Source organism: Cavia porcellus, unplaced genomic scaffold (genome assembly GCF_034190915.1).
Source record: "Cavia porcellus strain 051 isolate PalLab524CR breed Dunkin Hartley unplaced genomic scaffold, mCavPor4.1 scaffold_9, whole genome shotgun sequence".
Classification (NCBI taxonomy): Eukaryota; Metazoa; Chordata; class Mammalia; order Rodentia; family Caviidae; genus Cavia; species Cavia porcellus.
Window position 1 is genome coordinate 74,090,743 of NW_026947492.1, and position 26,029 is coordinate 74,116,771.

Sequence of the window (26,029 nt, forward strand, 5' to 3'; positions counted from 1 at the left end):
TGTGAACCTGGTTTCAGAAACACAAGGGTTCAACAAGAGGAACTATCTACCCCACTGGCTGCAAACCCGACCAGAAACAGACTGCCCACTCTGATGGGAAAGGCAGGAGTTGTCCTCTTCTGGCTCAAAGCTGAGAGTCCCAAATCAATTCCCAAGGGATGCCTTTACCTGCCCCAAGATCCAAACTTGCCCATCATAATGCCATGTGTTATTCCTATTTCCAGTCTCCATTTCCTTTTGGTCTGGGCTCCTTTTTAAACAAAGCTCAATTTAAAATCCCAGCTTGTCTCAGCTGTGCTAAGACAGGAGATGGGGGTTAGAGAGATTGGGCCATTGCCACAACACTACAAAAACATCTGACAGTCGCCCACATGTTTTGTCATCTGCATATTCCGTGTCTAGATATTTCATTTGTAGATTTGTATATCTGTTGGAAAAGCCCTGTGTCAAGGTGCCGCCAGTGATTGAGCCCATCTTACATGCTCATTTATTGAAAAACAAAAATAAGTGTTTACCACTGGACATTACACGCTGTTCTAATACTGAGAATCTTGATTACTCAGAGGCCAGGAGATGAAACAGATTGGTTTGAAACATCAGAGGATGAACACTAGGTCACTGGATAGAACCAAAATAGGCATTTGTTAAAACACGCTTGCCAAGGTCAGATCCAGAGGCAGGAGGGAGCTGCAGAGATGAGCTCAATGCACTTTATCAATTTTAAACTTCTTCCCGCACAGGCTGACTATAAATAATACACTAGGACTTCTCGCCCCACAAAGAGAAGCAGCAGCAGGCTAAGTGACTGGGAGAGAGGTGGATCTGCAGCAGAGCTGGGGCGGAAACCTGACTCTTTTCACCCATAGGCTAAATGTGTGATCACAGACACAAGTCCCCTGGGCCTCTGCATCCATCTGTAAAATGAGTGATGGATTTGCACCAAGCCCTGCCAGCTTCAAGATGCCATGATTCTGTCCCAGCACCCTTCTCCTCCTCCAACGAGTGCCCAGACTCCAGGCCATGTTGAGCCCACGTTGAGAGCCCATGTTTAGAGTTCATGACATTGAGTTAATTCCCCACTGGCAGAGTCCACACTTCACGCTCCCAATCTGAGGCACTAGGGCTAAAATATCCCTCTGCATATGTCTTTCTAGGGTGAATTTTCAGCTCAGATGAGACAGGCTCCTGATGTAGTTCTAACACTCAGCATGTCCCAGAGCCAAATAGCCCAGTCATGGACTAGATGGACCTTGCTGGAGTGGGCAGGTGGTGCAACTGCCCTGGGGGATACAGGATCCGCCCTGCCCTGGCAGGCACAGCCTCCTGCTGAGCATGACTGCTTGCCTTCTGCCCCCAAACTGAGTGGGACCAAAAGATACTAAGGTAACTCTTTTCCTTTATAGAAGTTAGACAAAAGGACACATCAGAGCTAGATAAAATCACATCATCAGTACTGGGACAGACTTACTCTTCCCAGTCCTTACGGGTATGAAATGGATTTCAAAGAGCAATCCGTGGCTTGAGATGGCACTTTCACCAACATGTGTTGGTGAAAACAAGGTAAGAGTAAAAAGACCGCCCTACTTAGCCCTCCTACCACAGTCCCCAAGTCACTTACCCTGGCACTGTCTGCCCTCCCCTTGATAGCCAGGCTTGCAGGAGCATTTGTAGGAGGTAGGTGTGTTCTGGCATAGGGCATCAGCGTGGCAGTCATCTAGCCCTTGGGCACACTCATCTATGTCTGTAAAAGAGTACAGCAAACACCCAGCACAGTGTCCAAGTCATGTGCAATGTGGCCTTGGCCCTGTCCAGTGCCATTGCCCTCCAGGCCACCTCACTTCACCCCTCACAACCAAAACTGCTCAGGAGCCCAGGGACAAGCCACACTGTGCCCAGGTCCCTGCTTCCCTCTAACTGGAATTATAAACCCACCATAGTCAATTGGCCTGTGAGACTCAGTTTTGCTCCTGGAGGCCTGCCCTGCCCCTCAATGTAGGGGAGGTGTCCCCCACCTGTGCTCCCACTTATCTCCTTTCACAGACCATATCTTGTGGGGTGCTATTTTCCTGTCCGTCCCTCTACTAGACAACGTCTGAGAGCAGACAGAGTCCAGGTCCTCGATGTCAAACCAGTCCAGTGCCTGGCACAGGAGGAAGAATGGTGGATGTCCACTAAAGGAGGGAAGAACCAGGTTGACAAAACAGCTGTGAAAGCCAAGTGGTTGTTTCTGGGATGGGAATAAAGACAGCCCTGAGCTCTGAGCAAAGCCCATTCAGAGTTCTCAGGTGGTACAAAGGGGTAAGGGAATCGCCCTTGCCCCTACCCCACCCCTGCCCATCATCTCAACCTGGAAAGTGGATTTGGTATGAGTATTTCCTCGGTTGACATCATCCCAAGATGTCAATTTAAAACAAAACAAACCAAAAATGTTTTGAAAGTATTTCAAATCCAACTGGATTCACTAACTAGTGAAGAAAGTCTTACAGTTCGTATCTCTGGCTGCCAAAAACCTAAGCTGGTTGCTACTTAAGGACATTCCCAGCTCTTCAAACCGGGGTGTTCAGAGACAGAAGTCCAAGGAGCCAATTCTGAGGCTGCCAAGAGAAATTCCTGACCCCGAATTTAAAAAGGGACGAAACAGCCCCAGTCTCACCAATGGACCCCGGGCCCTATCCTCATTCTTCCCATCCACACAATGGGAAGCTGGACCCAGCGACCCGGTCGCCCTCCTCCCTGCTCCGTGGCTGCCATCTGACCTGCAGGCACACTTGGGGACCCCGGGGGTCCGGGCAGGGTGGGAACTGTCACCACTCGGGGTCGGGGTCCGAGGGCGGGCCGCTGGACTTGGGCCCCGGGCCTCTGGCCCTAGCGAGGGGGCGCCTGGGCCAGGCCGGCGGTGAGGACCCGGGAGAGCGGGCCACCGAGCTGCAGCGGCCGAGCCCGGCTCCCGCGCGGGCGCCCCGCGCTCGGTCCCCGGAGCCCGCGCGCCGTGCCAGGTGCGCCCGGGCCGGACACTCACCCTCAGGCGGCCCGGCGGCGCGGCCCGGGCCCGGGGGGCCGGCGGCCGCCAGCAGAAGCGGCAGAGAGAGCAGCAGCGCCCGGGCCGCCCCGGGACGTCCGCGGCCCGCGACCCCCATGGCAGGCGCGGCGGTGGCGCTGGCGGCGGAGGTGGCGGTGGCGGGCGGCGAGCGCGGCGGCGGCTCCGCGAGGTGTGTGCGGGCGCCCTGCCCGCCGCGCCGACACCCCCGGCCCCGCCCGCCCGGCCCCCCAGCCCCGGCCTCATTTCGCACGGTCCTCCCCGCCGGGCAGTGCCGCCCCGCCCGCCCTCGCCCCTCCCCGGCCGGGCGGAGGGGGCGCGGCCGCCGGGGCCCGAGGGCGGCTGTCAGTCCCAGACCGCGGCCCGCGCCCACCCCGGCCGGCTGGCTGCGGCGGGCGCTCGGGAGCCTCGGGCTCCGCCTGCTCCGGGCGTCCTACAACTTGACCCAGTCCCTTCCGTGAGCACCGGCAGCCCTTCCAGCCTGCAATATTGCGCCACGGGGCACCCTCAGAGTGCCCTGCGTGGTCCTCAAACTGTAGAGCTACCCTGGGACTGTCTCCACATGCTTCTGATCTTGTCGGGAGAGCTCAGGGAAGCAGCTTTTTGAATGGAGACGGAGATCCCAGCTTGTCTGCTCCACACAGCCCTACCCAGACCTCTGATGCCCCAGCCCTTAGCCCTTTGAAGGCTCTACCCACTTTGTCCCATCATAGAGCACGCTGGCATGCTGCAGGGCTCAGAACCACTGCAGAAAATATTCCTGTTGCTGTAAACCAGTTCGATATCTCTCCAGGGCACCCTAAGCCCGAGGGGCAAGGGGCCTCGCAATCAAAGGTGGGTCACCAGGGACAAGCAACAGCTCCAATTTTGCCTGCTGCATAGGTGGCAGCTATGAGCTCACAGGCCTGGCCAGGTGCAAACAGAAGGCATTCCTCTCCAAGCTGGACTCCTCCGGGTGACACACCAGGCCTTGCCACCTTTCCTGGGAGCCCTGCAGGAACAAATGCAGTAGGTCTGAAATGCAACCAAACTGCATGTTCCAGGATACAAATGTTCTTAATTGAGCTGCGCTGTCCAGTATTTATTCCATTTTCTCCTATAATGCACATTCATTGCTTTCTTGATCAGAAGACAACAAATGCGCCAGGCACACACGCAGAAAAAACCCCGCCTAAATCATGCACAAAATGTCTTTTTGCACCCTGTACATCACCCAGAGCGCCCCACCTCAGCAACTCTGTCTGCTGCCCCCACCCACCCAGGGCCCAAGCCAAGTCTCCTGTTTGGGGTTGTTAGTGCTGCTGCCTGGTGGAGAATCTGAGAAGGTAACTTTTCTGCGTTGTTTTCTTTTGACCTTTTCATCCCTGTGCAAGACAGACAAGATGCATCTCTTTTTCTGTCTTCTGCGCCTCCCTCCCACCCCTTTTGTGTTTGGTGCTGAGAGAGACACTCAGCTATTTCTGGTCCTAAGGGTGGTTTTTACACATTTGTAAATCTTCACGTAGTGAAACGTTCTCTCCGCCTTTGTCTTTGTGTCCTTAATGGTAGCCATAAATTACCGCCTTCTTTTCTCTCTGTTGCATCAGGCTTCATTGCTTTTGAAATGATCAAAGTTATTTCTTTTAAAATCCAACTAGAAACTGCCCATTGTGTGACCCAGAGCTCTTTAGCTCCAGTCAGAGCATATAAATACATAAAGCTGCCCACTAAACTCTGGAGTGCCTCCTCCAGCCCATTTGTGCCTGATAAAGAAGGAGATGTGTTGTTCTTTTCCTTCACTGTTTCCCCAAGTTTATAGATCAGTAGAAATACAAATTAATAAGACCCAGTGCTTTTTCACCTAGGAGGGTCAGTTTTTGTCCTGTTTTCCAAAGAAGTTCACCACTGGCATAGATCTCAAAAAATTGTTCTAAATCTTATTTTGTTTGCCCTGACTTCCATACCAAGGTACTTTCAGGTGTTTGACTTCCGGCCTCCTGGGCAACCTTTCTGACACGAGGTTAAAGTCAATATGGTTTACAACTGACTTTCCACAGAGGAAAGGTTCAAGGGGGAAACTGTGTTCAAATGTCACTGCATTCAGTATCAGGTGGCCCTGCACTTGCTTCAGTCTGACCTCTAGTACAGTTGAGGTCCCCACAAACACCTCAGGAAAGCCACAGGCACTGTCCTTGCCTTGAAGCTGGTTCTCCTTCCCACTTCCGAGTCCCTCTAAGGTGAGAGGCCATGAATCAGGCCTCAGGTGGCCTGGCAGCCTGGCCAGCCCAGTCCCACTGGGATGGTCTTCTGGCCAGTCCAAAGAAAGACTGATAGTGTCCTGTAACAAGGCCAAAGTTGGCATTCACCATCCACCTTTCAGCGCCCATCTCTCCTGGTGCTTGAGTAGTCTCTAAGGAACCAAGCACTTTCTCCTTTGGGAACTTCTTGCTGCTGTGATTTGCATGGCAACAGGCAGGCTCTTAGTGTCCCCCCCCCCCCCAGGAAATGCCTTCTCCACCATCTTTTTGGGATCCTCTCCCTGGATGCTTCACTCAGTCCCTTAATCTGTAACATAAATGTCCAGTCTGGAACCACCCCTTAGCTTCAGTCCCACGAGTCCAGTTGCCTACTGCATAGCTCCTCCATTTCCTGTGAATTCCTCTGATTCAGCATGTTCAGAATGAGCTCATCTCCTCAAACCTATCCCTTCCCTCTTTAAGGAAGGGGTACTGTCTTTCTGACATCAAATCAGAAGACTGGCAGACATCCTGGGCTCCATTCTCTGCCTCCCCATGACTTCCAATCACGTCATCGCAACCTGCTTAACGTCTTCCATCCTCTTACCACCCTCCATCCTCAGAGCTGCCTCATCTCTCTCCTGGTCTGTTGTTTTTCTTCTGTGCTTCCTTACTGGCCTCTTAGATAGAATCTCATCCCCCTTCCACACAGCTAACCCAGGGTGTGGCAGTTAGGGTGGAATGTCCACTTGACTGGCTTTGGGAGGTTGGTGGAGCTGGGTCGACAAGGCATGACCTTAGGGCCTATGTCTGTCTGTCTGTCACGCCTCTCTCTTTCTGGCACTGCTTCTTTGCTCTGCTTCTGCTGCTACAAACTGAGGATCTTTGCTCCACCATGCCCTTCCACCGTGATGATTCTTTCTTGGAGCCAACTGACCACGAGTGGAAATTTCTGAAACTGTGAACCAAATTAAACCACTCCTCCTAAGTTGTGGGTGTCAGGTATTGTGTTCCAGTGATGGGAGAATCACTCCCATACACAGAGCCTTCCACAATAAAGCAGATTTCCTCATATCACTGCCATTTTCCTCGGGCCAAAGTCAAAACTCCCCTGGTCTAAACCCTGGAGAGCACTCGCAGTACTACTAACAAACACATCTGCCCACTTCTAGGTATATGACCCACAAAAAGAATGTATCTGTTCACCAAAAGATATGTATGGAAAGGTTCCTAACGGGTATATTTATACAGCAGTAACCCAAAATAAACCAAATACCCAAACAAGTGGAGACTGAACAAATTGTAGGATATTTATTTAGTCAGTGGAATAGTGGGAGCAATACAACAACCAAACTCTGATACATAAAACAACACAGAGGCATCTCATAAACATTGAGTACAGCTAAAGAAGCCAGATACAGAAGACACACACTATATAATTCTACTTCTATGATGGTTAAAATCAGGCAGAACTAATTAATAATGGTAGAGGCCAGAGCAGTAGTTTTCTCTGGGGATGAGTATTCTGGGAAAGAACTTTCTGGAATGCTGGGAATAGTCTAGATCTTGTTCTGCATAGTGATTATGTGGATTTACTATACATACATAAAAATTCATTGAATTGTTGCCTAAAGTTTAACGTTCTTTATGCAGTTTGTTTATATGTTTTACCTCAATAAGTTGAGACAAAAATGCCAGCAAAATACCTCCTCACAATCTGATCCTTTGCTTCACCAGCTTTCTCTCCTGTCACTCCCTCACTCAGGCTACACGTTAACGGCATGAAATCATGTTCTTGTACGGCTTAAAAGTTTGCTATTTTCCCCTTATACATCTCTTCTTTTGCTCATACTGTTACTTTTGCCTAAAGATGCCAAGATGTGGATTTCAACAAATATTTGCAAGTGAAATGTAACATCTTGGTTAATAAATATCACTGTCTCAGTAAAAAGATATTTACTGAAATGTCCCCCAAAAGCATGAAATATGCATGAAAACACATGAGGCTTCTGATTAGCAGGTTCTGAGAACAAATGCACACTATGTAGTTTGCGTATGCATTAATTTCCCCTCATAGACAATTGCCGCATCTCCAGGAAAATGTTTCTGCTTTGTCTGAGCCGGATATGAGGTAGTGCAGTTTTTCTGGTGGCTTACCCATCCCTGTCTGCTCCTTCTTCCTTCCTAATAGATATTGCTGCTTCCTAGGCAACCCACCTCCCTAAGAGGGAACCTGTACCATGTCCTACTTCAGGCACTGGAGCTGGCTTAAGATAGCTTTCATTCTCTTCCCCATGGAATAGTCATTACTTGAAGGATGACATCACAACCTTCCAATCAGAGGCAACCTCAGCTGCTTTCCATAAAAGCCTTGAATGGCAGGGCTCTTTTCTTCCGGGTGAGGTGGCTGTGGTGAGTGAACACTGTGGCAGCCATCTTGACTTCCCCCTTTCCCTCCGCAAGTTAAGCCAAGAGAAACACTGAGAAGTTAACCTAGAGACACTCCCTACCTCAGTACTTCCAAACATGTGTGTCACTACACTTCTATATTTATTTTTAAAAATTAATTTTTCATTTTTAAAAATCGGGGTAAAATATAATCCCATAAATTTTAACCATTTTAAGCATTTAAGCAAGTACATTCATGTTTTGGTTACCATCATCAACATCCATCTTCAGAACTTTTTTCATCTTGTAAAAGTCACACTGTATCCATTAACAATCATTCCTCATTCCCCTATCCCACCCCAACTCCTGGCAACTACCATTCTGTTTTCTGTTTTTATGAATTTGGCTATTTTAGATGAATAGAAACACATTTGTGACAGGCTTATTTCACTTGGCGTAACTTTTTCAAGGTTCATCCATGTTGTAGCTGGGTCAGAATTCCCTTTTTTGAGCTAAATAATAATCTATTTTATGCATATTCTACACTTTGTTTACACATTCATCTGTCAGTGGATACTTGAAGCGATCCCACTTTGGGTTATTGTAAATAATTCTGCTATACATGTAGGTGTACACAAATCTTTTCAGGTCCCTACTTTCACTTTTCTTCTTTTGGCATATGCTTAGAAGTGAAACGGCTGGAGCATATGGTAAGTCTATTTATAATCTTTTGAGAAACTCTCATACTGTGTACCTTAGCAATTGCACTATTTTGAATTCTCACTCAGCAATGCTCAGGGCTCCAATTCCTCCACATCCCCATTAATACTTGTCATTTTCCTTTTATAGCCCTCCTGATGGATATGAAGTGGTGTCTCATGGGGTTTTTGCTATTTACAACCAAAAAGAAGTTCCTATTGAATCCCATAAGCCTGTTATGAAACGTCACTGAATAGCAAGTGATGCTTGAAGAGGTGGGAGAAAGATAGTCGGGTAGAGTTCAAACTTCTTGGGACTCAAAACAGTAAATAATTATTTAATTACAGGTTTAGTGCTCTATTAGTATCAAGCCAGCTCTCTAATTTTTCAATAGTTCTAAAACTGTTACTAACATTCTACTTTGCTTACAAAAGACTGAAAATATTTCCAGGGCTGGACAAGTAGGTAGAGTGCTTGTCTAGCATGGGCAAAGCCCTGGTACTGATCCCCAGGATGGCATTAAAACTCTTCCAGTAAATATTTACTTTCAAATGATATTCAGTACCATTTAAAAGAAATCTAAATTCCAGACACTACTAAAGCACTTCAGACTTCACATATATTTGTTCCTTTAATCCTCATAAAAATTCAGTGAAGTAGATGCCATCATTATCCTTATTTTATAGATGTGCAAAATGATAAGAGGCTAAGTAAGTTGCTGGGGAATGTTTTAGACCAAGATTCGACACCAGGAGTCTGGATACTGCTCTGTTCAGCCCATGTGTGCCAGGTGCAGTGGAGACATAAGAATGTGTTAAGGGCAAACTCTAAGGCAGGTTAGAGACCAGCAGAAAAGTTCAGATGTAACGGGTATTCATCCTTAGCATATCTTCAAAAGTATGAGCATGACAATTTCTGTTTGAAACCCTGAGGGGAGCTAAGTGTGGTGTACATGCCTGTAATCCTAGTACTTGGGAGGCTGACGCAGGAGAACTGCTACAAGTTCAAGGCCAGCCTGAAATACACGGCAAGACCCTGTCTCAAAAAAATAATCAATCAATCAAAACTCTGTAGGGATCCCCATTCTCTCTATACCCATACTATGAACCCAACTCATGCATAGGGCTAACTACTTAATTTGCAGAGCCTAGTGCAAATTTAAAATGCAAGGCCCTTTGGCCAAAAAAAAAGGGAAACATGTTTTGCTAAAGATATAAAATATTTCCAGGTATGGTGGCTTACGCCTGTAATGCCAGCACTCGGAGCCTGAGACAGGAGGATTTTTGCGAATTTGAGACCAGCCTGGGCTACAAAGTGAGCCCAAGGCCAGCCTGAATTGCACAGAGAGACCCTGTCTCAAAAAAAAAAAAAAAAAAAAAAAAAAAAAAAAGATTTAAAATATCCACCATTTCTGCTGGATATGGTGATTCATACCTATAACCCCAGCACTTGGAAGACTGCAGCAAAGAGGATCAGGAGTTTGAAGTCAGCTTCAACGACCTGGAGAGTTCAAGGCAGCCCAAACTACACAACGAGACTCTGTTTTGAAAAACTAACTTAAGTAAACTTTAAATTCCCTTTAAAAATACTTTACTACTTGTAAAATATAATAGGGTAACATGAATAAAAGCATTAATTGCAAAAAGTGATACTTTTATATAATGTTGTATAAGGCAATAGGGAAGAAATGTTTTGATTGGTCATAGATTTAGCATTTTTCTGCAAAATTATTTTTAGACCATGAAAATTTATACTTTGAAAATCTTCATTTTCAAGCAATATAATTAAAAAGATATTAGTCATTCTTGGTCAGTGAAAATCACAAATAATTTTTGATAATTTGATATTTTCAGGATAATCTTTTTACTGATAATAACATCTGTTATGAGTGGTTTATAGGCAGTATCATATTGATAATTTATATTGAAAAAAATTTTATTGCATCTAAAACTGATGATAAACCATTTTCCTAAAAAGATTTAATTCACTCAAATAAGTTTTATGTAAATTAGAATTTAATTTAGTTTAAAAAAAATTTTTTTTTTGAGATAAGGTCTCACTATGTAGCTCAGGCCACAAACTCTCGGTGATTTTCCAGCCTCTTCCTCCGAGCGCTGGGATTACACGGGTGCACCACTGTGCCAGGCCCTGAATTTAATTTTAAATGCAATGCATTTTCAGTGTTTTCTCTGACATTTTCTATAATCTTTGAGGGTTAAATAAGAAACTGTATTTTCTTTCATGATTTATGTATAATTCAAAACACCTGTTTTTTTGTATTTATTGCCACAACCTCAATTAAAAAGAAAAAATTAATTTTAAAATTCCCTGTTAATAATCTGAAGCCTCGTATAAAATAAGGCCCTTGTCCACCTAATGCAACAATTTGTGTATTTGGTTTCTATTTCTAAGTCTGCAGATATTTTGCAGTTTATATAGTTCTGAACACCAGAGACTCTAAACGTAAAGGAATATCTAATCCTCCATATGCGACGCTTTATCACAAAGTCCATATGTTTGCTTCATTTTTCAGTAATTTATTACAAAGTTACTGCCTGATGGCCAGCAGCTCCTGTCTCCGTTCTTAGACCAGAGAATGAATGAATATGTTTGCAGATGTCACAGACACGGGGTGTCTGGGGGCAGACAGCAAAGCCAGCTTCCTGCTGAGGGTCTCAACGCTGTCCCTATGCAGAGACTCCCTTTCTTCTGTGGCCACCACGGCTGCTGTCATCATCTCAACTGACAGCGTGGGCCCCGGCCCAGGCCGGCTGTCTGGGGTTTACGGTGCTGTGAATGCCTCCCAAGGCAGGCGCATGCGCCCCAGGCAGCCAGGCCCAAGCCCTGCGTGGCTACACCGTCATCTGGTGGCTCTGCACTGCACGCGTGCATGTACTATTGTCCCGCAGACTTCACTAATAAAACACAAGGGAGAGGATGAGATGATGAGGAATATTCAAGAGCAGCTACATGGCATGACACTGGGACCCTTCTGAGGATGTGCCTGATCTGACTGCACACCGTGCACACCCTAAAGACGAGCCTCAATCTTGTGTATGGCAGTCACCAGCCATTCTGATCTGACTCTGATCTTTTATTTGAGTCTTGTAAAGCCCCATCTCTCTAGCTACACCACCACCATCACCTCTACCCCTGTCCAACCATTCATGGTCTCTGGAAGCACCACAATTCTAGGTCTCCGTCCAGCCCTCTACTCCCAGTGCTTTGCCAGGCCACAGCCCTTCCTCTGCAGGCTGCTGCCATATACTCTTCCCAGGGACTTTCATAACAAATCCTCTCCCAGGCTGACTTAGGTGCTTCTCTTCCCCTTCCCCACATCTACCACACAAATCCTAACCACAAGATCCATCACACAGTTGTGTCTGTTAGAACCACCGCCCAGTTCTCAGCTTGCTTGGAGCTCTACAGGTTTGGTGGTGTCTCGGATTCATCTCTGCATTCCTCAGGCTCAGCTAGGTCAGGAACTCAGTAGACAGTAAAGTTTTATTGAAAGTACAAACAGATTTGCAATAGTAAAATAGTAGACTATAAACTAGTTTTTAATAGTCTTGTAATAGGGAAGTCATAGATAATATCCAATGAAATGGAGAGTGAAGAAAATTATAAAATTTATAAAGGGTAATTACAAGAAGAAAAATTCAAGTTTCTAAATAGCAGAAGAGCCAGGCACACAAAACTGCTCTGAGGAGAAAAATTATATATATAAAACAGAAAAGATTGTCAAAGAGTTACACACACCACCACCACCACCATCCCTGCCACCAAAAAAGCCCACGGACTTGGAGAGTTTCAGAGGGGGTGGTAATAAGCTTTTCCAGGCCGGGCATGGTGGTCCATGCCTGTAAACCCTGTACTTTGGGAGACCAAGGTAGAAAGATCACAATTAAGGTGCTAGAGATATAGCTCAGTATAAAAACCCTGGGTTAAAACTCCAGTAACACAAAAATAAACAAATATAATGACGGAGGAGGTAAATCAACACTCCTATATATTAAAAGATTTTATAAAGCCTTGGCTATCAAAATACCATAATGCTGGCATATAAATAAACAGAGAGGCTAATGGAGTACAATATTGTAACTAGGATAGCCTCAAAATTATAATATGGATTCAATATAATAAAGCTGACTTTTTAAGTCATTGGAGAAAATATGGACCACTAAGTAAATGCTATTGAACAAATAAGTAGACAACAATGAAATTGACTATGTTTTTCATACTCCACTAGGCTAACTTCAAATGATAAAAAATTTTAACTTGAAAAAAAGAAAAACTCAAAAATATTAAAAAGGGAAGGTATCTTTTATCTTGTAATGAGAAAAGTCTATGTTACCCAAAATTCAAGATATTAATGATTAATAATTTGATCACACAATAATGAAAAATACTCTGCATATTTAAAAAGACACTATAAATAAAGTTCAAAGATTAAATAATAAGTTAATAAGCTTGGGAAAATGTTTTTATGTCTGATCACAGACAAAGGAACATACTCTCTATATGAAGAACCACTAGAAGTCAGTAAGTAGATAAGTAGCCCACAGGAAATATGCAAAGGACATGAAGAGACGAGAAATACAGCACAAGTAAGCTTTAAACTATGAAAAATACTCTTAACTTCATTCATAGTGAATAAAATGCAGTTGGGCAAGGTGGCATATGCCTGTAATCCCAGCACTTGGGGCTGAGTTTGAAGGCCAGCCTGGCCTCCATAGTGGGTTCAAGGCCAGCCTGAACTACATGACACCTTGTCTAAAAAAAGAAAAGAAACAATAAAATGCAAAATAAAACACTAATATAGAAATGGCCACATAGTATCCTAAGAAAAATTCAGTGAGAACATATTCTCACGGTTAGACTGGGAAAATAAGCACTTCAAAGTTTGGTGGTGGAAGTGTACATAAACATAAGTTCTATAAAAAGAAATCTTAAAATATCTGGTAAAACTGTAAAAAAGTGTATCTTTTCACCCAACAATTCCATCTTTTAAAAAATTGAAACATAATAAAAGAACATATTTCTGGGTTATAGTATAATATTTCAATATATGTACTTACTGTGTAAATGTCAGGCCATGAGAACTGGCAAATTTATCACCTCAATCCTTGTCTTTTTTCTTTCTTTTTTTTGTGGGGGGAACATAAAATCAACAATTTCATTTTCATTGTGTGTGTGTATGTGTGTGTGGCACTGGGGGATCGAACCTGAGGCCTTCAAACTCAGCGGCATCTCCAGTCCTGTTTTTCTTTTGGTTTCACTAAGCAATAGTGTAAGCCCCTAAATTGCCCAGATTGAGCTCAAAATTGTGATTTTCCTGCTTCAGCCTCCAAGAGCAGGGAGATTCTAAGTGTGTGCCACTACTCCTGGCAACAATGCTGCTTTTGGCAATTTATTCTACAGACAGACTCTCGCATGCAAGATGACATACAGGCAAAGTAATCCATCACTTTAAAATGCAATGTCACAAGATTAGAAACAACCCAAGTGGCCATGCACAGCAATTAGAAATATAAATTATATGACATCCATAAAAATAGAATACTATGCTGCGGTAAAAATGAGTAGAGAGGTTCCCATGTGCTCTAATATGGAAATATTTAAAGACTCTACCTTTCCTGGAAAAAAAAAAGCCCCCCAAAATGTGTATTTTCATTACCTTTTATGTAAAGAAGAAAAACAAGAAAGCATGTTTGTGTTTGCTTGAAGATACAAAGTATCAGAAAGTTGCCTAAGAAATGAGGAAGAAGATGGTTATCAGGAACAAGAAAGGAAGCTGGGTAAATGGGTGGGGTCAAAGACAGCAGGAAACTTGGTGTCTATCTCTCTACACTTTTTAATTGTTGACAGTGAGACTGACTCTCCTGTCAAAAAGGAGGAGGAGGAGGAGAACTGAAGAGGAGGTATTTTTCATTGTTGCCACCACCAAAGTAACTTAAAAATGGATGAAGCCCAGGTCCATCCGTTGTGAGAATCGCAGTGTTCATCCCATGGAATTTTTCAATGTGAGATTTGCTCACAGTTGTCTCAGCCACAGCATGGTTAACTTTCTAACGGCATGAGAATTGTTGGCACAGTCATGGGGAGGTCTCTTCCTGAACCAATTTAGGCTGAACAGGCGACAGATAATATCTTTTAAATTGTTGTGGTAATACTGGTAACTTCAGCCTGCGGCCTGTGGGAAGGTAATAGGCCCTCAAAACATCCTCTCCCTCGCTCTTTCCAGTCAGTGTGATTTTATGTGATAAATATGTGATAATCATATATATGATAATCATCATTTAAGATTACTGATAAAAGAAATGCTGCAATACTTCTAAGTTAGCTCATACAGTCAATTAATAACATAATAAGTTAAGATGTGACCTGTGACTCCTGGCAATTATCTGATGATTCATTTTGCAATTTTATTTCTGGTAACTGGCAACCTTTTCATTTATGAATAGGTTAACATGAAGCCAGTTTGTTGATTCTCTCTGAAATATTGTTTGTACTCAGCATTCAAGAGTAAAGAAAAAAATAAGTGAAAGAAAATAGAGTCTGTCCCTCTTATCACAAAAGTTGGGCAGCATAGGTGAGAGAAAAAAGAGGAACTTCACAATTAAATAAACACATTTGTAGAAAATGTAGTCCTTGCCTCCATCTTGCTACCATGACACCGACAGGGCTGGGGGTGGGGGTAGTGAATGTTTCTACTACAGATATGCATTTCCTTTATAATGAGGAGAAGCGATTTTAAAAATGTAAAAAGTATAGGCATAGCATGTGGATAGACCCGGATGTTAACTCTGATTCTGTCCCTCACAATACGGGGGCTCAGGCAGGTCCTTTTACCACCTGGGTCTCGGTTTCTCTGTGTACACTGAAGATAATCACACCTGCTTTGCAGGGCTGCAGTGAGTTGTGGCTGAGACAATGATTGTGAAGCAGTGAGTAAGGTAAAAGGAACTTTGTGTGTGTGTGTGTGTGTCCTGCCGTGTCAGCTCAGCCCTGTGCCATTCCCTCAGTGCCTCCACTCAGGCTATTCTATGACTGTGCCAAGGAACAGACACTTGCCCATGCTTGCTGCAAGAAATCTGGCTACTAATCCACAGCCATGGTGTGATTGTAATTAGGCAATCGGGAATCTATGAGGTAAGAAAGCTCTGCCCAGATCACAAAAGGGCATCTAGTGAGAAAGTCTCAGCACAGGACATTCAAATAGCTCTAGATATTTTAAGCAGATAAACATTTAATAGAATTAAGGGTATGAAATTCACTGGAAGAGCTGGAGGGGTAAAGCTCTAGGCTGGGTCTTCAGGGTAGATAGATTCCTAGAAATACCAGAACTGAGTCCACCAAGGGGCCACTGCTTGTGCAAACCTCAAAAAGTCACTGAGTAGCCTTGAATTCAGCCACTGAGTTTGAGTGCTCTTTTGTTATATATGTAATTTAGTGAAGCTACTAACCCTTCGAGAATCAGGACAAGCAAATTATCATTCCATCAATCACTCCTCAGTTTTTACTAGCTGGTTTAATAAACTCATCTCTGCACCTAAAAAACAAACAAAAAAAAACCCCCCAACAAACCAAACCCAAAAGCAGTTGGCAGATGGCTTCACTTCTACTTTTAAAATCTCACATGAGTACATTCCACTAGCAGAAAGTAGATTTATTTTCCAGAGTAGGCCCACAGTAAAAGGAATTTCTGTTCCCTACCTGGCAAAGGCAGGATGCATCTAGGACTAAAGCTGTAAGAGCCGAGAGATTCTGCCTTTTATCTCATCAAGCTCTGCAGTGCAGAAAGGTGTAATAAAAGGATTTGAAAGCCAGTGCTGAGTATCAACCAAACAAATCCATCACAGAAGGTCACTGATAATCTTGACCAGTTCCTGCATGTGCTGTACAGACTAAGAGTAGTCAAGGCCTTTAAGCTCACTGTGCTCACTGAAGGATGTAGTAGACTTTTTTAGTTTCCTTGCAGGTATACAACACTCCTCTCCTCCTAACAGTTTATCCACTCAACACAGGTATCCACTTCTCTAAGCACCACTCCTACTCTGGAAAACTGACCCAGTTCCAGCTCCAAGACTGCATTCCACTTGGTTAAATTAATATATTCCATTTTCAAGCACCCTGGGAAACCAAGCAAGCAGCTCGCCTCCCTGGTAAGTGGCTGTGGTGTGGCAGACTATGGCCCCCCCAGGGGGAAAACCACCAGTGTCTTCTGAGATCTACACCATGTTGGAACCTAGGATGTTGGGAAACCAAGCAACCAGCCTGCCTCCCTGCTAGGCAATAGTGAACCTACTGGTGCACAGCCTAGAGTCAAACATCCCACTTCCCCTACTCCCCTTCCCGTCCCCCTGTTAGCAAATGGGAACCAGAAATCTGAGCATCTCTTGGGAGTTTGACCATAGCAAATAAAGGGGATTTCCTTCTACTATCTCTTTGAAGGCAAATATTTTTATTACTGTTTTGCTTTATTCTGATTAATGGTACTGCTCTATTCACTATTCTGTTTTGATAAGTTCTATAATATTCTATATTTCATTTTATTTTGATATACATGATTGAAAGAACTATTGTAAAGATAACAAAATACACTGATACTTATTACTGTTAAAATATATATATGCATATATATATATATATATATATATATATATATATATATATATTCCATCTTCCTGGCCTGAGACCTTGGTCCAAGCATGTTAACAACGGCAGAAGACTCATGATGAATCTCAAGGCTCTTTCTTGGACTGCTAATACAACAGCATTCTTACTCCTGCTTGACACAATCAACAGAACAAGTAGTTCCTGCTTCCATCTTGGTACCAAGAGTGATCACAACTTGAAGTCAAAGCCCACACACAGAAGAGGACAAAGCATAGAGTATCTCAGAGAGACAAAATCAGATCTTGATCAAGCCATACCTGAATTCTAACATACCACTGAAAAATATAATGAAAAGAGATTGATGCATGGGTTTAATAGCAGCTAAAATAAATTGAAAAACAGATCAGAAGAAAATATCCTCAGTGAACAGCCTAAAACACAGAGAGGCAGAAGGATTGAAAACACAGAAATGGACATAAAAGATGTATGAGAAACAGTTCAAAAATTTAATGTATGTAAGTAAAATCCTGGGAGGAGACAAGGAAAAATGTGAAAATACAATGGGAAGAGATAATGGGAAAAAATTTTCCAAATGTGATCAAAGACAAAGCCAAGATTCAACAGACACTGCAAAATCCAAGTATAATAAACACCACATTTAGAAAAAGCACAATAACAGGATGCAAAATAAACATAAAAATCAGCAGTGTTTCTGTACAGCACAAACGAACCCACCAAGAGAGAAATCAATAAAACAATCCCACTCACAATGGCTTCAAAAAATTTAAATATTTAGGAATAAACTTATTCAAGAAAGTGAAAGACCTCTGTAATGAAAACTATAGAAGTCTGAAAAAAGAGAAGAAAGAAAACATCAGAAAATAGAAAGATGTCACCTGTTCCTGAATAGGCAGCACTAATATTATCAAATGCCCATCCTACCAAAACTGACCCTAGATATAACACAATCCCAAACAAAATACCAACAGCAGTCTTCACAGACCTAGCAAACACAATACTAAAATTTATATGGAAACCGAAGAGACCCCAGGATAGCAAAAGTAATCCTGGATGACAAGAGCAAAGCAGGAGGTATCACCTCAGAATGAAGGATGCAGAAAGTGCCTGAGATGCCCTGAATATGCCAGCCTTGTCTGATCTCAGAAGCTAAGTGGGCTCAGACCTCGTTAGTACTGGGATGGGAGAAAGTGCCCTAGACATATTCCGCTACCTGCACTTTCACAAAGGGCTCAAAAACATACGCTGGAGGAAAGGCAGCTGTTTGGTGCTGAGAAACCTGACTATCCACATGCAGAAGAATGAATCAGACCCCAATGTCTCACTCTGAACTAAAATAAAATTAAAATGGATCAAAGAGCTGGATATTAAAACAGAAACATTCAACCTGCTGGAAGGTAAAAGAGTAAAATAGGTGTAGGTGAGTACTTTCTGAACAGAACCCTAACTGCATGAAAAAAACCCACGAAGAATCAACAAATGAGATTATATCAAATTAAAAACTTCTGTATAGCAAAGAAACAACTGAGTGAAGAAACAACCTATAAAACAGGAAAAAGTTTTTCCAGCTATTCTTCAGACAGAGGACTAATACTCAGAATATATAAAGAACTAAAAATCTTAGGCCTCCCAAAAGAAAAAGACCCAATCAAGAAATGGGCAATTGAAATGAATATATATTTAGAAGAAGTAAAAATGGCTAATAAGTATATGAAAATTGTTTAACATCTTTGGCCATTAGAGAAATGTAAATCAGAAGAAATCACTGAGACCCCATCTTACTCCAGAAAGAGTGGCTATCATCACGAATTCAAAAACAACAAATGCTGGCAAGGTTATAGGGAAAAGGGAATCCAACTCCATTGTTGATGGGACTATAGCCAGTATAGCCACTGTGAAAATCAGAATGGGGAGTCTCAGAAAGCTAGAAATAGAAATCCATTGACCCAGCTACTCCCCTTGTGGTAAAGACATCATATTACAATGATACATGCACACCCCTACTTATACTAGCACAACTTACACCAGCTAATTCTTGGAAATAGCCTGTATGGCCGTCAGCAAATGAATGGATTAAGTAAATATGGTATACATATACACAATGGAGTACTACTCAGCCATAAAGAAGGGTACAGTTGAGTCATTTGTATGAAAATGGATGCATCTTGAGACCATAATGCTAAGAAGAAGTTCAGACAAACTTAAATAATGCATGGTTTTTCTTACACGAAAAACTCGCTGCAAGGTAATTTCTCCGTGGAAAGAGAAGCAACCAGAGACCATGGAATAACCTCAAAGCTCTGAATGAAAATAAGTACTAACCCAGAATGAAGTAATTTAACTCAGGCAGACCTGCACTAATGGAAAATACTGTTCAAGGGTGCACTTCAAGAAGGAAAATGATCTCAAACCCAAGCAGTAAGGAAGAACGTCAGGTACTGGAGATTGAATCCAGGACCTTCACACTGAGCTACATCCCCAGCCCTTTTTATTTTGAGACAGGGTCTCATTAAATCACAAGTTACCTGGGTGGGGTTTGAACTTGGTGATCCTCCTGCCTCAGCCTCCAAAAGTGCTGGGCTAACTCCCTCCTAAAATCCCACCGTGTCCTACTTCTTAATATCTCATAATGAAGGTTAAATGTGGACATTTCAGAGGAGATAAACCATATCAGGGATGAGACATAGATGACTATCATAGTATAAAATAATACCAAGTTTAATAAGAATATCTTCATAGGCTTAAATTATATACAAGTAATATATATTACTTATTAGATTATCATATGTAATATAGATATATGTTATGTGTGTGTACATATACAATGAGAAGCAGGGAGAAGAAATTAAAGACTTGACAACAAATACAAATTCAGATAAATGAAATTATTATTGTAATTGGTCCTTACATTGGCAAGAAGTCAGAATGATAACTTATACTAGGCATTGATAAGCCAATGTATATTGTAATTCCATGGTAACACTGAAAGAAGAATAAAGGAATAAAATCACCAAGGTAATAGAAGGGGGAAAGAGAATAACAGAATGATTCAAAGAATTGAAACTCATACATATCACTGTCTTGGGCCACGTCTAAAATTAGTAAGAGCGGTCCTTAAGATCCAGATGGCAACGATGGGCCGGCCAGGAGGGCTTGGGAAAGGAATTCTTCTCCTGCTAAGATCACCCTGCTTGGTGTACAAGACAGGATGTGGGGTGGGACTTCCTAGTTCCTCTTCACTCACAAGTAACAGGGGAACACTTCTCCTCTGCTAGGCAGAAGAATGTCTCACTTAACCAGGTCTGTGGAATATTGACACCTCTTTTTATCTTCCCTGTTTGGGAACAAGGAACTCTTTTTCTTTCCTCAAAATTTTAAATTCGTATTCTCTCTCTTCTCCTTTCCCTCCTTCCTCTGTGATATTTCTACAAAATGCTACCACAGCCCCTAAAAAATTCCAACAATGAATATTTACTGAAGTGGTAGGATCCTTGTAATATGCCAAATGGTAAAGGCAGACTATAAAATGATATGCCCATTCCATCCCACTTTAAAAATTAGGTGATGTGCATGCAGAAGTCTGAAGGGTAGAACACCAAAACACTGGAGTCGTTCTTGTCTTATGATCTGCGTGAGGGGATTTTTATTTTCTTCATTTGGGTATTCATTTGTAGCTCATTTCTCTGCTTCCCCCCATCTCTAATTTTCCAACCTCAAAAGACCAAGTCTTGGTAGCACACAGTGTGCACACCCAGCCCTGCACCCACGCTGCAGCAAATCTCCAGGTTGGCTCTCATTTTCTCTTCCTGCCGCCGCTCTCGGTTCCCCTGGCATCACCCTTTCTGCAGCTGTTCCTTTCTCTCTGTCCCCAGTTAACCCAAATACGGAACCCTGCCCCTTTTCTCTAATTTCTCCCAAAGATTGTTACACCAGACTCTGTGTGGGGCGGGATGATGGCTCTACTTGGTACTGTACAGGACTTTAAATCTCTAGAGCATCCCTGCTCCCACCTATTCTGTATGAACCCCCTGGACCCTGATTCTCACTAGGAAAGATGATGTCCTTACTTCTGTCCCGAGACCCCACACTCTGTGCACCCTGGCCCTCACTACCAAACTGCTAAAATTTTCATTCTTTTGTTTTCTTATGTACAGTATGAGGCCTCCCTCATGAAGCCTGATTTTTCTAGCAGGAAACTCTTGAGCTTTCATACCCAAAAATTCATCGAGAAATCTTTTAACATCATCTCCGCCACCTGAGCCAGCACTGGAGTCAGCTCCATCTTCTGATGACATGCATAATGCCTGTGCATTTTCTATGATGACTGTGCACTGCTTCAGTGATTCAGTCATCCTCAGTGAGAAGCCCATGCAAACCAGGTTTGGTTGTCAGGCAGTGTGAGCTAGTGAAATGAGTGGACAGGTCCGGTTCCCTGACCCCCGCAGCTCCCCATGGCTGTAGCTTCCCTGAGCTGAAGGAAGGCTCATGAGGATAACAAGAGGCACACAGGCCAGGATGGGTCCAGAATTCCTGGGCTACTGACCCCAAGTGGGCATGTCAGCAACACAATTCCAAGCAGATGTGGTCAGTTCACGCAAGGTAGGGACCTGGTCCCAGATGACCACGACGCCATCCTCTGCCCTCTATTGACATCAGCCTCCCCCCAAGGAGCCTTCCCTGAGAGCTCTCTCCCTGGTCAGTTTATCAGCTGTGTAGCAAGTCCATTCACTGCCTCAGGCCTCGATTTGCCTATCTAAAAAGCTGAGATTTTTTTTTTTTCTTTTTCTTTTTTCTGGTACCGGGGATCGAACTCACAACCGCCTGCTTGCAAGGCAGGTGCTTATGCTGCTGAGCTAAATCCCCAGCCCCCAAAGCTGAGATATTAATAGCTTTAGGAATCGAGTATTATTCTTTTATTGTTTATTATGTATTTATTGAAACAAGTTCTCATTAAGTTACTAAGATGCCTAGACTGGACCTGAACTGGTAATCCTCCTGCCTCAGCCTTCAGGGTGCTCTAGCTTCAAATGAGTAATTCTTAAAAAGTACTTGGAACCACGATTGGTTTAGAGCTAGTACAGTACTCCACCATGTTAGCGATCTTTACCACAGCTGTCATCATCATCGTCACTGTGTCCATGGGCTCTCTCATGATGGTTTCTCATGGTCATGTGGGAGGCTGCCTTGGGAGACAGCCTGGCAGTATTCATTTCTTCTGGCATCCCTGCCAGCCCAGGTGTAACCTGAAACTTGTGCTCAGTGCCTGCTTAACGGATTACAGCTTTGGAGAGAAGAAACAGGCCAGCTGAGGAAGTCACAGGAGGTATGTGGACTGACCCTCTAATCAGCTCTTCTATGTCTCTTCTTAGGAAATTCTGTTTTCTTTCCCTATACTTAGTCATCCCTTCAAATACCTCTAAAAATAATCTGCTCAGTATCGATCACTTTTGGGAAGCCAGATGGAGCCACTAACCTAAACCCTTACTAGCAAAGACCCTGTTCTATATTCATGCCCACTTGCTGCATGACTCTCCTCCCCATTTGATCCTGATTTAATCAACTTTACCTGAGTGATTACACTTGTAATCTCATTGGTTGACCATAGTTCTGCCTCACTTCATGCTCACCTGCCTTGCAAGTTCCCATTTTTCCACATTAGACACCCCTCTCTTATGGTTTTGCTTCATAAAAGTCTCTAGGAAAGGTGGGGGGTTCCTGGCAACCCACTTGGGACCTCTTTTGTTTCTGTCAGACCGAAGCTCTTTCTCTCAATAAATACATTCTGCTCTTAAAAAAATAAAAAAAAAAAAATAAAACAACTTACTCATCAGATATTAAGAGCAAAAGTAGAAATTTCTGGAACCAAAGTCCTCAAATGTTGCAAAGGAAATTGTCATTTAAAAAAGGGGTGGAAGTAGGGCATGGTAGTGCATGCCTATAACCTCAACACTCAGGAGGCTGAGGCAGGAAGATTGTTGCAAGTTCAAGACAGCAGGGTTACAAAGTGAGTATAAGTCCAGCCTGAACAGCATAACAAGACCGTTTCAAAAAGACCAAAAAGAAAAAAAGGGGGGAGTGGAGGATAGCTTAGTGACAGAGTACTTACCTTGCATGTTCTAGGCCTGGGCTGTCTCCAGTGCGCACGCGCAGGCACACACACACTCATACACACACACACACATACATCCAGAACACATATATCTAAGTAAAATCTACTCCCTTTGAAGTACTCCCCTGAGATTGAACCCCCTCTCTAGAGAGTGGCTTCTGCTTGGAATCTGAGTTGTCTTTAGGGAGATTGTATTTATAAGCATTGAAGGAACCCTATCTGATCCAAGGCCCTGGGTCATGGAAGATGTCAGGGAGGGGACTACCCACCAGACTTATCTTTTGTTATGAACTGAATACTTACGTTCCACCTAAATACATATATTGAAACCCCATCCCCTACATTAATAGTTAATAGGAGGTGGGATCTTTGGGAGGTTATCAGAAGTTGTGAAGGTGGAGTCCTCAAAAATGGAATTAATGTCCTAATAAAAGCTCCAAAAGAACTTGTTTCCTGTCCATTGTGGCAAAACGTTTAGCAGCTTTGAGCCAGAAAGCAGGCCCTCGCCAGAGCCCAAATCGGCTGCCACCTTGATCTTGAATTTCTCAGCCTCCCAAACTGCAGCTAATATGTTTGTTGTCCAACAGCTTTGGAACTAGATGCCCATCTCTACCCTCAAGACTCCTGCCTTGCTCTTAAGGCAGACAAAACCACCCAGATATGTGTTTACCATCTGGGAATTCCACGTGGCTCCAGTGACTGTAGCTCAAAGGGTGATGGAAGAGCCAGTGATTTCTTTTGCTTTTCTAGTTACTTGGCCTTGAGTACAGGATCCTCTCCCTGTGGTCAAGCTAGTGAATGGCAGTTCTCAGGCCACACCCCCTGGGTCCTGCTGATGAGAGATCCATCACCTCAGGCCAGAGGACAGTTGGCTGGCTCTTGGTGTCAGTGAGGGCCTGAGCAGGGTGGGAGAACCACAGTCAGCGACATAGCAAAAGATACTGTCACAAGGCTTAGACTGTGCAGGGTGACAGAAGCTGCTGAAGCAGTCTGTCGAAGACAGGTGCCTCTCAACAGGGTGGGGGCCCTAGAGTCTGCAGATCAGCAGGGCCAGCAGCCTGGAAGAAAGCTGAGCAGAAGTAGGGAAGAGAGAGGACCATGCAAGATTCATGGACACACTAGAGCCTGTGCCTGTTTCTGCCTGATGGGGACTGGTCAGACACGCCTGCTTGCCTGCCAGGTGCTGGTCAATGTGTGTGAAGTCTGCATAATCGGAGAGCATAAAATGTCTCTGCCATGAAACACTAGTTATTACATGACAGCATAACTGAGCAGAAAATTGGATACATGCCTAAATGATTCTCTCAAAGGTTTTATTTTTGGTTTTGGTTTTGCTTTTTAATCATAAGGCATGCTTTATTGCCTGCGGGGGATTTAAGAAGACTGTTTCTTTGTACCACTCCAGATCTCCACAAGAATAGAGCTGATAGCAATTTCTTTTTTCAAGGTCAGGCAGCTCCTGGCCCCATCCCTAAGAAATGTCCCAGAGGTTGGTGCCCAGCTCTTCCAGGCTGGCTCAGGACTTTCCAAGTTTCAGCACTGAATGTCCTGCATCCTGGGGGACCCCTCAGTTACAGGTGGATGTCCTGCTAAAGGGATATGAACCAGACCTAAGAAATCTGGAAGCACTACAACAATTTGGATTTGTTGCCTGCTGTCTTTCCTCCCTTCCTCTCTTTTTTCCTTTCTTCCTTCCTTTTTCTCATTGCTGGGGATTGAAGTCAGGATTGCACACATACTAAACATGTATTTTATTACTGAGATACATTACCAGCCTTGACATTTTTGAATTAGTGGTTTTATTGGTATGTACTACAGAATTTATCAACTGAAAGTGTGAACTTCTATTATTTTTCATAGGTTTGCAAAGTTGTGCAAACTATCACAGTTGACTTTAGAACATTTTACCACCCAGAAATAAACCCGTATCTACTGTTGTTACTCCCTACTCCTCCCTGGATCTGCGTGACTCCTAATCTACTTGCTGCCCACATCAATGTTCAGGATATTTAACATCAACGGAATCACTGCATACTTTTTACTTACGGGTTTTTTGAGACAGTCTCAGAACCAGGTTAGCACTGAACTTGCAGGGATTCTCTTGGGTCACCATGCTCAGTTTGTGTGCTCTTTTTAAGGTTCGTGCATGTGACAGAATGCATCAGACCTCTTTGTATAACCAAATGACATCCAGTTATGTGGATGTGTCATAGTCTGCTTATCCATTCCTCAGTGTTGGACATTGGGGTTGTTTCCACCTATTCACTATTGACCATTACAGATGCTGCTGCTGCTGTGAACTTTCATGTACAACTTTGTGTTAACATGTATTCATTTGCCTAGGATAGACACCTAGGAGTAGAATTGCTGGGTCATGTACTTGCTGTTATATTTGGCCTTTTGAGGAACTGCCAGATTATTTTGCAGTTAGTGGCACTAGTTTACATTTCCACTAGCGACGCTTGAGGATTTGTATTTGTCTACCTCTTTGCCAACTCTTGTATCTTCTTTTGCTCAACTAAGTGGTACCAGGGATTGAATTCAGGGGCTGACGTACACTAAGCACAGCTCTACCACTAAGCTATACCTCCAGCCCTAAATATTTTTGTGGACAGGGTCTCACTACATTGCCAAAGCTGGCCTCAAACTCCTGGCCTCGGGTGATCTTCTTGCCCCTGCCTCCTAAGTAGCTGGGATTATAGGTTTGTGCCATGTCCAGCTACTGTCTTTCCTAGTCCAGCCTTCCTTGTGCATGTAAAGTGGGACAGGTTGAGCGTCACTGAAATCCAAAGTATTTAGTGCCCGTGATACTAAAAAAGTCTTGGGTTTAGGCGTACTTTGAACTCTGGACTTGATAGTTAGGGATGCTAAATCAGTAAAGTCTATGTAAATATTTCAAAAATCCAAAAAACCCTGAAATCTCACTTTTCTAGTCTCAAGCAT

General features: G+C 43.5%; 1 protein-coding gene across 6 annotated transcripts in view; it reads right to left on the minus strand.

Annotated features, from left to right (window-relative positions):
* The window catches only part of Scube2 (signal peptide, CUB domain and EGF like domain containing 2), a 58,258-nt gene extending 55,081 nt beyond the window's left edge, over nucleotides 1-3,177 (minus strand). For 5 of the 6 annotated variants that reach the window (XM_063256711.1, XM_063256714.1, XM_013144174.3 and 2 more), the window contains exons 1-2: nucleotides 3,020-3,176; nucleotides 1,619-1,741 (exon numbers count right to left, since the gene is read on the minus strand). In XM_063256711.1, the coding sequence (XP_063112781.1) occupies nucleotides 1,619-1,741; nucleotides 3,020-3,137 (241 nt within the window). In that variant the 5' untranslated portion in view covers nucleotides 3,138-3,176. Of the gene's footprint in view, nucleotides 1-1,618; nucleotides 1,742-3,019 lie in introns of all 6 variants that reach the window. The other variant, XM_063256713.1, reaches the window with a different exon arrangement.
* Between the last annotated feature and the right edge of the window lie 22,852 nt (nucleotides 3,178-26,029).